Source organism: Acipenser ruthenus, chromosome 24, assembly GCF_902713425.1.
Source record: "Acipenser ruthenus chromosome 24, fAciRut3.2 maternal haplotype, whole genome shotgun sequence".
Classification (NCBI taxonomy): domain Eukaryota; kingdom Metazoa; phylum Chordata; class Actinopteri; order Acipenseriformes; family Acipenseridae; genus Acipenser; species Acipenser ruthenus.
This window is the reverse complement of record NC_081212.1, coordinates 13791829-13806580: the sequence shown is the minus strand read 5'-3', so window position 1 is coordinate 13806580 and position 14752 is coordinate 13791829. Positions and strand designations below refer to the sequence as shown.

The window sequence follows — 14752 nt, the reverse complement described above, 5'->3', positions numbered from 1 at the left end:
GCACCGGGATCTGTTTTGTTTACCAAGTAGGCTACGGTAAAAAAGAAAATGCGCTGAAATCATTTAGTTTCAATTTAAAATATTTTATTATTTTCACATTTATACAGTAATGTGTACAATGCAACAACATTTCTTTTTTTGTTACCGGTAGCCTATAGGTTAAAGCTAGGTATTCATTTGATTTTACTGCTGTACTGTATATGCCTACTGTACAAATTCATATTTTTACATAATGTAATGTGTACCAGATTCCTGTGCTGGTACAATTTTTACAACCCGCTTCCTACCCAGACCTGCTGCTACAGGACACGACCTGAACCTGCAACCTGCTGCAGCACCATCTTCTTACCCACGACCCGACCCAAACCCGCAAGTGTTTGTCCTTTACCTACTTCCTGCGTCGACTGACTCTCTCACGCTCTCACATTCACACACAGATATCTCTACCATTCTCCACAGATTGATATTTATTAACTAGCTGTAATTACTTTACTATAAAATACCTGTCTATTGGTGACTGAAAAATAAGCACATCAAAAAAAAAATCACTATAATACTAAGATTAACTGTAGACTTACCTTTCGGGTCTAGTGTAAAGAGGACTAAACAGGGGTAACATATTCACTTTTTCTGGTTTTAGTCAGAATTCTAGCGGTGGTATTCTGAACAAGCTGCAAGCAGGATACCACACGTTTTGGGACACCAGAAAAAAGTGCATTGCAATAATTCTAGATGAAACAGGCATGCGTTAGTCTCTCGGCATCAGATACAGAAATAATTGGTCTAACTTTGGCTATATTTCTCAAATGGTAAAAAGATACTTTTAGTAACTTCCTTAATATGAGTCTCCAAATGATAGAACAGGATCAAAGATGACCCCAAAACTCTTAATTTCTAGTTTAAGTTTTGATGAGAGACTGCAAGGGTCAAGCTCATGTAATCCCAAATTTCCTTTTAGTTGGTTCTGTGTTCCCACTAGCATAACCTCTTATCTGAATTCAACATTAGAAAATTCTGTGACATCCAATGCTTGATGTCTGTAAGGCAAGCAGCTAATAACACCCAGGCAGAAGATATTCCTGGCTTTTGGGACAAATATAGCTGGGTATCGTCAGCATAGCAATGGAAGTTCACTCCTCCGTGTCTGCGGATAATGTCACCTAACGGTAACATATTTAATGAAAACAGCAAGGGACCTAGAACTGAGCCCTGTGGAACACCACAGACAACCTCCAATAATGCCGATTTTACCTCCCCAACAGAGACGAACTGAAATCAGAAAGATAAGATTTGAACCAGGACAGGACAAGGCCAGACAGTCCCACTGTGCTTTCAAGATGATTCAGTAGGATGGAATGGTCTACAGTATCAAAGGCAGCACTTAGATCTAGAAGAATTAAAACTGATGGAAAGCCCGAGTCAGAGCTTATCAGCAGATCATTCACAACTCTGACAAGGGCCGTCTCGGTGCTGTGTGCAGCACGAAAACCAGACTCAAACTTATCGAATATACCATTAAGAGTTAGAAATTGTTGTAATTGAATTGCAACAACTCTCTCTAGAACCTTATCTAAGAATGGTAGGTTGGAGATAGGCATATAGTTATTGAGGACTTTAGGGTCCAAATTGTGTTTCTTAAGCATAGGCTTTTCCACAGCTACCTTAAGAGTTGAGGGAATGCTACCGGAAGAAAGTGAACCTAAATCCTCTCTCGGCAAACTAGGCTGTAATTAATGCTGTAGGTGTAACCTCATTGTAAGCAAAGTCACAGATGGAGGATGAATGGAATTAAAACAAAGTCATTAGCTGTAGAAGCTACTCTTTAAAAGCAGTGATCAATTATTCACCGTGTCTAAGGGTCTTTAGATTTACTGTTTACAGCAAACATGCAGACAGCTGCTTAGGGCTGGAAGGGTCCTGAAGATTTATTTGTGTGTGTGTGTGTGTGTGTGTGTGTGTAGAGTCTTGTTGGATCTGTTGTTCTGTAGGGATAGCTGGCTGCTGTGTGTGTAGTCGTGGTGCAAGGTTTCTGTTGTCCTGGGTGCATTTTCACGTTTTGACCGCAACAGAACCAGTTTAAGTGACCTTTGATCAAGAACCCGTGAACGTGACCACGATGCAAGAACGGACCCAGTCATTAAAAATGGCGGAGGTTGAAAATGTAGTCCCACAAATTGAAGTTTTACGCACTTTCGTGCCGTTTTTATTATTTACAGAAAATTAAACAAAACAAAAACCTAACTTCCCACAGAGTTCTAACTATACTTTCTCTCCTGTTTCTCACTACATCGGACGGTTAAGCCATCTTCTGATCACAAAACACTTTTTTTACTCGTTCTTTCACACACACAAGGTTTACACAGTATATAATCAGCCCCATTATTATACATGACTTTATAATCTACACAAACCATCTTGCATTAAATAATCTACATAATTCAGAAAAGGTTACAGAAACAAGTTGTAAAACCTGACGACCTGGTCATAGCTCAAACGCACCCCTAGTTTCCTTTTCCCAGGCCATCGTCTCCAGTACTGTAGCTCCAACCAAGCCACTGGTCACCCCCTTCTAATATGATTCAGTTTAAGATCATTCTTTTTGCAGTATCTCTGTTATGGTATACAAATGCATATACGTTGTTCAAGTCATGGTGCGAGAAAAACGACCACTGGCTATCGGTACGGTGAAGCACCCGTACCCATACCATACCAAGCCCTCATGGGTCAGATAGCCAGCAGAGACGCACCCGTACCGTACCGAGGCCTCACAGGTTGGGTGGCCAGTGGAGAAGTGGTATTATACAGGCAATAACCTGTTGTGATTAACCTGTTGTGATTTAAAAGATTGTTATGGGATTATGAGGACCCTCTGACTGTGCCTGCACTGGTTTATTTAGTGGTAAAACTACACAAAACCAAGTAGACAAATTGACCAATTATTTTTCAAGGACTATGATTGTCTAATTGATGGAGTGCTGTTGAGAACCATTTTGAACCATGATGCAGAGCCTGGCCCTGCTCTTTCAGTCCACGCCGAGCCTGGCCCTGCTCTTTCAGTCCACGCCGAGCCTGGCCCTGCTCTTTCAGTCCACGCCGAGCCTGGCCCTGCTCTTTCAGTCCACGCCGAGCCTGGCCTTGCTCTTTCAGTCCACGCCGAGCCTGGCCCTGCTCTTTCAGTCCACGCCGAGCCTGGCCCTGCTCTGGAATAGGATGTTACTCTTTACAAACCTCAAACAGTAGGATCACGGCTTAACTGGGATTTGAACCCAAGGATATCCTGTTCATTGATCTTTGTTTTAAACTGTGCACTGTGAAGTTTAGAGGAATCTAATCTTGGATAAGACAGATATCTGAAAGCTGACACCACATACAGTAATGTGGCCTGTCTGTGCATCTCCCACAATTGTTTTGCAGATTCATGAGAATACGGAACTGCAAATAAATTTACATCCACTCTGACCTGGACGTTCTGAATGTGTTTGCAGTGATGATGGCTCTTAAGAGTTAAGCACTTAACATGAGGGTTCCTGGTATAGTATTATCATCCGCTGTACGCATTCCGTGCTGAATGATATTCCGTACTCGCTCAGTCCAGTGCATTCCTTGCTGAATGATATTCTGTAGTCTCAGTCCAGTGCATTCCTTTCTGAATGATATTTCGCACTCAGTCCAATGTATTCCATTCTGAATGATTCCATACTCTCAGTCCAGTGCATTCCTTTCTGAATAATATTCCCAACTTGCTCACTCCAGCACATTCCATTTCTGAACCACCACTTTTCCTAGAAATGCATTTTTAATTATTCATTACTTTCTGTCTTGGAAATTTACAGCTTCAGTTTCACACACTAGTGAAAATATTTGTTTTGACTCTGGCTGAAAGCCCTTTTCTTTGAGTTTCTGACAACACCGTAGAGTTGCTTTTGACAACATTTTGAAACCAAAATCCTGCTTGTGTACTGTGTTGGGGGAGGGGAGTAATGGTCCCTGCTAATCCCACAGCTAAATCACTAAATGGGTAGGGCAGCAACCACTGTCTAACTTGACTAACCACTTGAAGATTAATGAGCAACCGTTACTGCTTTAATTTGAAATTGAAATGATATGCCCCAGGACATTGTTTCCTATGGGCAGGATGTGATACTAATTGACAAAGCCTCCGTTGGTCTTGTGACTAGTTTCTGATTAACAGTATATGTAGGAAATGAAACGGATTGTAATTTCTTATTCTAAAAACCTGTTGACAGCAGATTGTAAAGGTATGCTTTACCATACAGGGACCCTTTGCTAATTCAGTTTTCAATATTTTTTTTTGATGGGCGAATCAGACGGTGAAGTAGAGGGAACACTGCACCCTGACACACAATGGCTGCAGATCAGAAAAGCAATCTGATGTGTTTACAACCTTGTTTGTGTTTTTGAAGCTCTGCTTAAAACGTGTGTAGCGACCTTTGTCGGGGGAATCCTATTCAAATAAATCGTGACATTTTGCAGGTTTGCTGCAGTATGAACACCCCATCACATCGCATGCATGTGCATACAATAAACACACAGGATTGTATTGGGAAAACATAATCGGGCTATCTCATGTGTGTGACTGATGGACCAGCGGGCTAGTTCTGAATTCAGGAGAAGAGTGTTTGTCTCTACATGTAGGTTGTTTAAAGGGAAAACGGCTTTTTTCTGGTCAGAGCTAGTAGTTTAATTTCAATTGTTTTCATTTTAACATGCTGCTGTCTGCACGTCTAGAAACCTGTGTGTGTTTCAGTTCCCAAATCTTGGTTATTTCTATAATTTTAAACCTAGATGACTTGCTGTGAATGAAAGCCTTCTGAAATGTACGGAAATGTACCGTTTTTACAGGTCAGCTGCTCTTCTGTTATTATAAGTTGTAACTTTTGCCGGGGGTGGTTGGATCTTTATTTAAGTCATCTCAGACGGTTACTGTAAAAGCAGTCTCGCAATTGACACTGCTTGCATCATAGATGTTACATAATTTTGCCTGCATTGAAATATCAGATCTTGTCTAGGTGAACCATTGAACTGTCAAGGTCTTTATACCAAAGTGCATGTTTCACCATCTCTGTGTAAAAGGAATATAAAACGGGTCATATTACACAACACAACTGTTTTTGTAAAATGAAAGGGAGTCCATTGGGCCTTTTAATACACCTGCCCCCACAGTCCCTGATCCCAGGGCTTCAGATGTCGCAGGATCTGGGGGCTGTTGAAAGGGTTAACTGGCGCTTTGTGAAATTCTAGGTGTTTATGGCTAATACCCTATAGAAAGCAGACTCCTGGTGATCTGTACAGGAGGATCTGTGTTCACAGGGATCAGCCACACAATGAGAAGGATGCCTGCTCCGTTAACAGCTGATACGGCAGTTTTGGCAATAATCCAGATTCAGGTGACGCTGACACTTTCTTCTGGATGATTGACTTACTGGAAATGTATTGCCAAAAAAAATAGACCTAAATCATCGTAATAATAATAATAATAAAACAGGAATGCATGGAGAAAATATCCAATAGAAACACGGACAGAGAATATCTAAGAGAAGCACGGACAGAGAATATCCAATAGAAGCACGGACTCTGAGAGAATATCCAATAGAAGCACGGACTCTGAGAGAATATCCAATAGAAGCACGGACTCTGAGAGAATATCCAATAGAAGCACGGACTCTGAGAGAATATCCAATAGAAGCACGGACTCTGAGAGAATATCCAATAGAAGCACGGACTCTGAGAGAATATCCAATAGAAGCACGGACTCTGAGAGAATATCCAATAGAAGCACGGACAGAGAATATCCAATAGAAGCATGGACAGAGAGAATATCCAATAGAAGCACGGACAGAGAGAATATCCAATAGAAGCACGGACTCAGAGAGAATATTGTGGGTTTTGTGCAAGTATTGTGGCATAGTGATTTTATAAAGCGTAGGACAGGTGGTTACATGACATAACAGCGAGTCCAAGACCGCGCCGACATCACCACGATGGCCATTACAGCTACTGCCCATAACAGCGCTATGACATCACCGCGCCGAACTACAATTCCCAGAATACTCACAAACGTGTCACTTTCCAGGAACTCGGACACACGATGCAGTCAGAGCGGGTTTCACCACAGAGTCAACTCGCCAGCCTCGTAAAAGGACACAGCTGCCATGCATTCGTATTGGAGAACTGAGTGCAGTTGGTCGCTGCGTTCGTGTTACTCCTGAAAATCCTGCTTTGCAGTCGGGAGTCTGCGCCTGACGTCACGGTCTGCACAGACGGAGCTAGGACAGCTTTGCGAGGTTTCCCAGCACAGTCGACTGAGCAAACATGTAGACTGACCTCATTGATCTCCTGATTACAGAAGACGATAGTTGTGTTTTTAGTTTTTTTTTTTTTTTTCCCCACTGTTCTCATACAGCTCCATCATAACTAGACTGGTAACCTCCATGCAATAAAAGCGTGTTTTGACGAAACATTTTGATGTAGCTGGGCTGCATATCCATTTTTTTGGTTTTTCACTTGTTGCAGAATGATATTCAGCATGTGTTTTGATATACAGTGTGTGTGTGTGTGTGTATATGTGTATATATATATATATATATATATATATATATATATATATATATATATATATATATATATATATATATAAATATTGGGGACCGATACAAGGCCATGTGTTTTTGGATTTTTTTTTTTTAATGTATATTTTGTACAGATTTGTTTTTTTTAAATAGTTTAACTTGATATTGTTGATTGTTGTCCTTGCTTCTCTGCCATCTGTACTGAACCCACTGTTTGTAGTCAGATATTCCCCTTTATGTACTTGCTGGGCACGCAGTTTTTATTATTACTATTGTTGTTGTTATTATTTCTAGTACTACTGCTAATCTGGCTCGATAAACTATTTCTAATAAGGGTCTATTAAAAGACACTTACAAATACATCAGAGATATTTACATCCGCTAATATTTTTTAATTGTCAAAGGCACAAGCTTGATCCAGTTCTTCCAGCTCTTCCCCATTCCCCTGTATCTGAGTTCCGAGCAGAAGCAACACAAACAAAGCAGTACGTAACTGTAACAAGCTGAACTGACAGTTTTTTTTTGTTTTGGAACTTTTTTTATATTGGAAAACAGAAGAATAGGGGGATTTTAGGAATGTACCATTGTGACAGAAATATAATGATTCTTGGTTGTAAATCTCTCTCCTGACCTGTGAGGACGCTAAGCAGCAAGAACAGAGTTCCCAGGAAGGCGGCGAGACTCCGTTGCAATAACGCATTGACCTGGAAGGGAAACAACGTGGCAGCTGCAGATTGGAGAGGTGGTTGCACTGGTTTATCAATGGGTCATGTGTGACGACATAAAAGGGGACGGAGAATCGTAATCCGTTCCTTCTTTTTGGTGACTATATTGAGACTGGAGGGACCCGTGTTATCGTATCGTGAGTTTTGTTTTGTTTGTCTAACTGTTGCTTGTTTGTTTGTTAGACGGCTAACACGTTCTGGAGCTGTTGCCAGAGGCCAGCACCCCCCCGGAACATCACTGCACTAAAGCACACTGTATGATTTCCATTACACGAGAGTAGATGTTAAAACTTCATGCTGATTTGAACTCAGCTCTCGCCAAGATAAGCACCAACTAAGACGTAGCTTTACAGTAAACTAATGTGATCCATATGTGTCTCCATCCATTTACGTTTCCTTCCATATGATGATGTAGATATCCTTCTTTCTGGTGTTAATGGCTGAAGTGTAATGCTGGCTCCAGGGATCAGCTTATTTTGCCTCCCTGGCGCATCAGCACACACAACGGCTGCGATGCTGGCTCCGGGGATCAACCAAAGTGCGGCCTCCCCAGCGCATCAGCATGACAACCGTCTGGATTGAACTAAGTAGGGTACATCTCTGGGGTTTTCAAGTGGGCACCTTCCATCCTCAGTGTTTCGTCGACTCTACTAACGTCATTTCCAGTCTGACCTTGGCGCACTTAAACTCCTCGGTTAGAGCAGAGACTGGTAGCTGCAGTATTCCTTTACCATAAAGTCCCACTCTGCTGAGGCAGCGTGGAACTCCCAACCATTTCCTGATGTATGAACTGATTAAAGCTTCCAGCTTCTCTACTGTTGTCAAAGAAACCTCGTACACAGTCAGTGGCCACAGGAACCTCGGCAGTAGACCAAACTGAAAGCACCAGAGTTTTAGTTTACCTGGTAGAGCGCAGCTGTCTATGCTCTTCAACCCTTCCACTGCTTGTTGTCTAACTTCTCCCACACGAACTGTGTCCTTTAGATCCCCGTCGTACCATCTCCCAAGACTCTTCACTGGCTTCTCAGACACTGTTGGTATTGCCTCACCATTAATGAAGAATGTTTGTTTTATCTACTACTTTGCCTTTAATTATAGAGATGCTCCTTGATTTAGTGGGCTTGAATTGCATTCGTGCCCATTCAATGTTATTGGTTAATGTGCCCAATAATCGATTAGTGCAGGCTACTGTTGTAGTCATGGTTGTCATGTCATCCATGTATGCTCGAATTGGTGGTAGTCGCATTCCAGAAGCCAAGCGCTCTCCTCCTACTACCCATTTTGATGCCCTAATGATTACTTCCATTGCCATGGTAAAAGCCAGTGGAGAAATGGTGCATCCTGCCATTATTCCAACCTCTAGGCATTGCCATGTAGTGCTGAATTCTGAAGTTGAAAAACTGAATTGCAAATCTCCAAAATAGGCTTTCACTAAATTTGTTATTGTCATCGGTACACTGAAAAAATCAAATGCTGCCCAAAGTAGTTCATGTGGCACTGAACCATATGCATTAGCCAAATCCAGGAATGTCACATGGAGCTCCTTCCTCTCCTTTTTAGCTGATTGAATTTGTTGCCAGATCACATTGATGTGTTCTAAGCAACCTGGGAAACCTGGAATGCCTGCTTTTTGTATTGAAGTGTCAATGAAGCAGTTCTTTAATAGGTAAGCTGACAATCTCTGAGCAATAATGCTGAAGAAAATCTTGCCTTCTACGTTTAATAGTATTATATATTCACCACGAGCACTACTGCACTCACTATAGGACTGGTGGCCGTGTATGTTATATCTGTGTGTGTCGATTTGTTTGTGAACTTGTGTGTTATTATTTGGGACTGCCCCGTGCATTATTTATACAGAGCAGTACCAAGCATTGGATACTGCCTGTATTTCTTTAAAGTTTCTGTTGGTCAGGTTTGACCGTTGGAATATAAATAAAAAACCATCGTATCACCAGGACTGTGTTTGTCATTGTTTGGAGCCCTGCATCGCCTCTACACCTGTGCACTATAATCCACTTTGCCACAACCATCTACATATATTTACCATAAATAAATTGGGGTTTTTATAGGAATGTACTGTATGTATTCAACATTCATTTTTGGATGTTACACTTCCCTAAGGTAGGGTTTGTAAACTTTGGACGACCACTGTATATACACACACACACACACACACACACACACACACGGTATAAATCTATTCTCCAGCCGCTAATAGCAGGGTTTTCAACCTTTTTTTGAAACTGTACCCTTTCTGTCTGGAGGTTTCAGCTCAAGTACCTCTTTACAATATTCGCTCTACTGAATGGCACAACCATTATAATAAAGTGGACAATAATCTGATTAATACGTTTCTTTTCCTTCCCTTGGGTGACAAACTGCTGGTTTAGGATAGAATAACAAACAGTAGGCTTAATTCTTAAAACTTTTAATTTCAAGTATTTGGATGCACAGAATTAAAAGACAAGTAGTTAGTAATATTTTTGGAAACAGTCATATTCACTTTCTATTCGGCAAAGTTAGTATAAATAGCACAAAATAGTGTGCACTGAAAGTTTTTTGTTAACGTTTACTTCCCATCTCCACATAATTATGTGCCATTTAAAATGTTTACCTCAAGATAAAACTATAATAACTACTAACAATGATACACGTTTTTATTAAAGTGAACATAAAAATTATCCAAAGGGATTCGGTATAACTTTCTGTCGCTTTGCATTGCTTTCTTCCTTTGTTTTGCAAGTAAGCAATGTATCCATTTCATCAAACACCGAAAACAAATTCAACCAGATGGTATTGCTGTTACTAAAATGCAGCCAGGCCTAATAAATAAAACAAAAACTGTCAAAGTATGAGTATTATCATTCATAATTATATTTACCGGAGCATTTACTGTACTTCTAAAAAATGCAGAAAGATTGCGCTTCCCTGAGTAGAAGGCTTGGTGGTCCAGTGGCTAAAGAAAGGGGCTTATTACCAGGAGGTCCACCCCCAAGTCTCTGTAAGCCGCTTTGGATAAAAGCATCTGCTAAATTACTAAATATTATTAATAATAATTAGTATTCAATTGTACAAGTAGTTGAAAACAGCAGAGCTCATGAGCAGCACAGAGCGCGCTCCATAGGAACAATTGCCAGATGCCTGCTTCACATACCCTAATAGAAATCCTATCCACTCAATCGAAATCACGCATGTGTAAGTACAGATGTATTTGTGCATTTCTGAGTCATCCTGCGAACCTTTTAGAAGTTGAAAACCCCTGGTTTACAGGATTACATTTTTAGGTGTCCTGCCAAACGGGAAAACAAACGTTTATACATATTGTGGCAGGGGCGGACAAAAGAAACACAACAAAGACAGATTTGAGGCTAAAATAGCGGAAACAACAACCACTGTTTATTTCTAACTTGACAAATGGACACGCTGAGAAATGGGATGGGGGGCTGGTAGTAAAACCTGGAATGCAACTGCTTTGCAATCGTGCAATACGAGTCTCACTGACACTGCTAGGTCATATTAAAACCTGCATACTGAGGGGGCGGGGGAGTTCCTGGTAAGTGACGCGTTTGTGAACTTCGTTTGTGAATTGAATTGTAGATCGGATCGGCACAGTGATGTAGTGGCACTGTTATGGGCAGTCGCTGCAATGGTCGGCACTGTAATGGCCGGCGCGGTGATGTCATTGCATTGTCATGGGCAGTGGCTGTAATGGCCGGCGCGGTGATGTCATTGCATTGTCATGGGCAGTCGCTGTAGTGTCCGTCGCGGTGATGTCATCACATTGTTATGGGCAGTCGCTGTAATGGCCGGCGCGGTGATGTCATCGCATTGTTATGGGCAGTCGCTGTAATGGCCGGCGCGGTAATGGTCTTCTCATGATGTCGGCGTGGTCTTGAACTCGCGGTGATGTCGTGATACGAGGACAGGTGACTGAAGCCAAGTGGTTAGAGCTGGGAGGCAGTGTGGTCTAGTGGTTAGAGCTGGGAGGCAGTGTGGTCTAGTGGTTAGAGCTGGGAGGCAGTGTGGTCTAGTAGTTAGAGCTGGGAGGCAGTGTGGTCTAGTGGTTAGAGCTGGGAGGCAGTGTGGTCTAGTGGTTAGAGCTGAGGGACTGGGAGGTAGTGTGGTCTAGCGGTTAGAGATGCCTTCCTGTATATGAGGAGATGGGAAGGGGGTGGGGGGTGTATTGCGAGGTGTCTTTACTGGAAAAGGAAATGTGCCCTTTGCTGAGACTCTTGTAATAAAAATGCTTATTTCGATGGAAAGATGGAGGAGGTGGATTTACAAATCCAATAACAGCTGATTTAGATTAAGCGAGTGGTCCTACTCATAATCTTTCCAGCATTAAGCAGCTTCGGCCAGCAGGATTTTTTAAAAAATTTTGCCCTTCCCTTTTGAATTTCTTATTTGCAAATACCTTGTACCGCACCTACCCTTTTTTTTTTTTTTTTGAAAAAGATCCATTGAATTGCAGTCTCCATGAATGACCCCTGACCTCGATCTACTGGCGCCATGGTTTACAATCTCGTCAGAAAACAATGGAAGGGGCCTGCCTGTGTAGCTACTGCTCTCTGGAATGTCAGAGCTGGGCTTGTCCTCACTCGCAGCCTTGACATTTCCATTCCAGGACCAGAGTCTGGGAGAGCTCGGCCTCTGTGCCCCTCTTTACAGAGGAGACTGCAAGAGCTCCAGTCGGGGGGGGGGGGGGGGGGATTGGAGTAACTGTGGCATTAGATTGAGGTGCTACTTTCTGTAAACTTAAATCATGCTTCATCATTCTGCTAAAAATCCTTTATCGGTGTAAACGATTGTATACTTGACAAACCTAATGAAATAAAATGATAACCTTTTAACCAGATTTGTAAATTAAATAGAAACCTAGAATAAACCTTCAACATTAAGTCCTCTCCACATTGACGCCACACTGTCATCCTGAAAATTGTTCGTAAGCCGCACATAATATATAGAAATTGAAAAAAAAAGTTATTTTAATGACTGTAGTCTCTTAACCTCAGTTCTGCCTCTCTCCCTCTGTTTGACAGTAAACCGTGCCTCACTGAGGCATCTCCTTCTCATAGGGCTGATTGTGTCCATAAGTCAGGAGGTTCAAGTAATAGAATGAACCCATCTTTTGGAGTGTTTCCTCGCCATGGCTCCATGTAATCTGTTGGTTTGCTGTCATGAGTTTGCGTGTGTTCCTCCACTCTGAGTGTCCTCCTTCTTTCCCAAATCCAGAATGGGAGTCTGGCATGGAGCGACGAAGCTGACGGGGGCCGAGGAAGAGGAGGAGGAGAGGCATCGCGAGACTTCGCCAAGGTTAGCCTTTCAGAGGATTTTTATTCATGTTTTAAAAAATATTTTAGCCTCAAGCTTCCTACAGTGGACTCTCGCCAGTCCGAACGGCGGTAGTCCAAAATTGACCTTTATTCAGAACTGATGTTAAATGAATGACTGTTCATGTTTATTTAAATCGTACTGAAAACGCCCTGCACATGTACAATACAGTACAGCACAGCTCATATTATAAAGGAGCTTGAGGGTGCTCATTTACAGCTGTCCAGATCTTATTCCAGGCTTCTCTAAGTTGGGAGAGTCAAAGACATGGCCTTGTCCCAACTGGTTCTCCTAAGAGTCTACTGTACTAACAGAATATCTCCAGTTACTAACCGGCAGTATATCTACCCTGGATAAGTCAATACTGTAACAGGAGAGTTTGAAAACATATTCCAATATTGCTAAACACAAACATGACCACACTTATGTTCGGCAGTAGTACTTAACGAAAATACAGTACAATAAAAAACTAAATACCCTTGTCAAGCAAGTCTCCATGCCTCCCTATGTTACCTTTTGAAATCTGTATTAACTGATCTCTGAAAAGGTTAAACTGCCGTACTGTATAGAAGAGACGCTCTTGTTTATGCGGTAGAAGGTTATGGGAAAATGTAGTTCCCAAATCAAACGATGCGGTAGTGCCTTCTCGGGCAAAAGTGTTTTTCCTTTTCTTTGCAATAATTCCAGGCACAAAGTTGTTTTATAGTATGTAACTCATGTTTCAATCTAATTACTGCTTGTAATCTGGTTGTGTCAGGTGACTTGCTTTAGTGTGTGGAGTATCCCTGCTCCTAAAGCACTGAGATTACCTCTTCCAGTCTGACATGGCTTTGTTTTGCTGCAGTCTATTAATAATGCTGTTTCATTCATTACGTAGGGTAGATGGGATTCTTCTGTGCTAGACAAAAAGTCCAACGACTTTGACAGGGAAGGACAGAAAATGGTAAATGAGTTATTGTGTTAAAGAAACCTAACCAAGTCTTTTAAAATCCACCCCCATTTCTTATTTGCTCCGGCAATTTTAAAGGGTGCTTCCTGTGTTGCAGGTCAGTTTTACTCTAATAGCGCCGCAGATTATTGAGCAGAGTTAAAGGGGTTCTTGTATGAAAGTTGTTCACATGAATAAGAAATAAGGAAATGGATTCCAAAGCCTTGGTTAGCACTGTTTGTTTTGTATTCTTTTGTAAGAATATCGCTGGATACCCTCTTGTCACTGCACCCCACCCACAAATTGAGTCATTTCAGACACATTGATCACATTCTTGTCCAAGCCCCTTCTCCAGCTGTAATGAAAATCCCATTAATGCCCGAGGGCGTTGATAACAGTGTGTTGATCTAGTGTATCATTTCCTACTACTGAACAAAGGTTTCAGGCAGGTATGATCTAGTAATCCTTTTGTAACGGCACTGTTCAATTATAGTTCAGAGTGAATCCGAGACTATGCATGAGCCCGCATTGAGAGTTATTGAGTTTAGTGCAGTGTACTGTACAGCTGGAGCCCCATTGAGAGTTATTGAGTTCAGTGCAGTGTACAGCTGGAGCCCCATTGAGAGTTATTGAGTTCAGTGCAGTGTACTGTACAGCTGGAGACATGCTTCTGCAGGTTTAGAAGAGCTCCCCCTGCTTGTGCTGTATCTAAATCCTTTAATGTAAAGACTCTGTTTAAATTGTTCTTTAATACAATGTGCAACAAAGCAATAGAAGTTGGTATTGGTTACAGTTGTTTTTCTTTTTTGGCCCTCTGCAGCTTTATGAACTCGACGGTGATCCCAAGAGGAAAGAGTTCCTGGATGATCTCTTCACCTTCATGCAGAAGAGAGGTAGGATCACAAGGACCACTTTGTGCCAGTGGATTCTCATTATCAATGTATGTAGCGTTGCCATAAGAGAACATTTAAAACTCTTGGTAGAACCCCCAAAATAGAAAAGAGCAGAAATAAAGGAACAATTTAATGGTGGTTTTAAACTTAAACTAAAGAACACAAAACATTGCTGGGAATCGTTTTGTTTAGTAGTAGTTCAGACTTTGAATAAAGGACCCTTCTATTAATGAAAATGGATCTGGAATTCCTCTTCAGTTGTGTGCTCATAAAGAGCGTTGC

At 41.7% G+C, this 14752-nt stretch overlaps 1 protein-coding gene across 4 annotated transcripts in view; it reads left to right on the top strand.

Moving 5' to 3' along the window:
- The window catches only part of LOC117429372 (AT-rich interactive domain-containing protein 3B-like), a 66167-nt gene that overhangs the window by 13640 nt on the left and 37775 nt on the right, over positions 1-14752 (top strand). For 2 of the 4 annotated variants that reach the window (XM_058998396.1, XM_058998395.1), the window contains exons 3-5: positions 12551-12631; positions 13527-13592; positions 14398-14470. In XM_058998396.1, coding sequence (XP_058854379.1) covers positions 12551-12631; positions 13527-13592; positions 14398-14470 — 220 coding nt within the window. The remainder of the gene's footprint in view (positions 1-12550; positions 12632-13526; positions 13593-14397; positions 14471-14752) is intronic. The other 2 variants (XM_058998399.1, XM_058998398.1) reach the window with 1 other exon arrangement.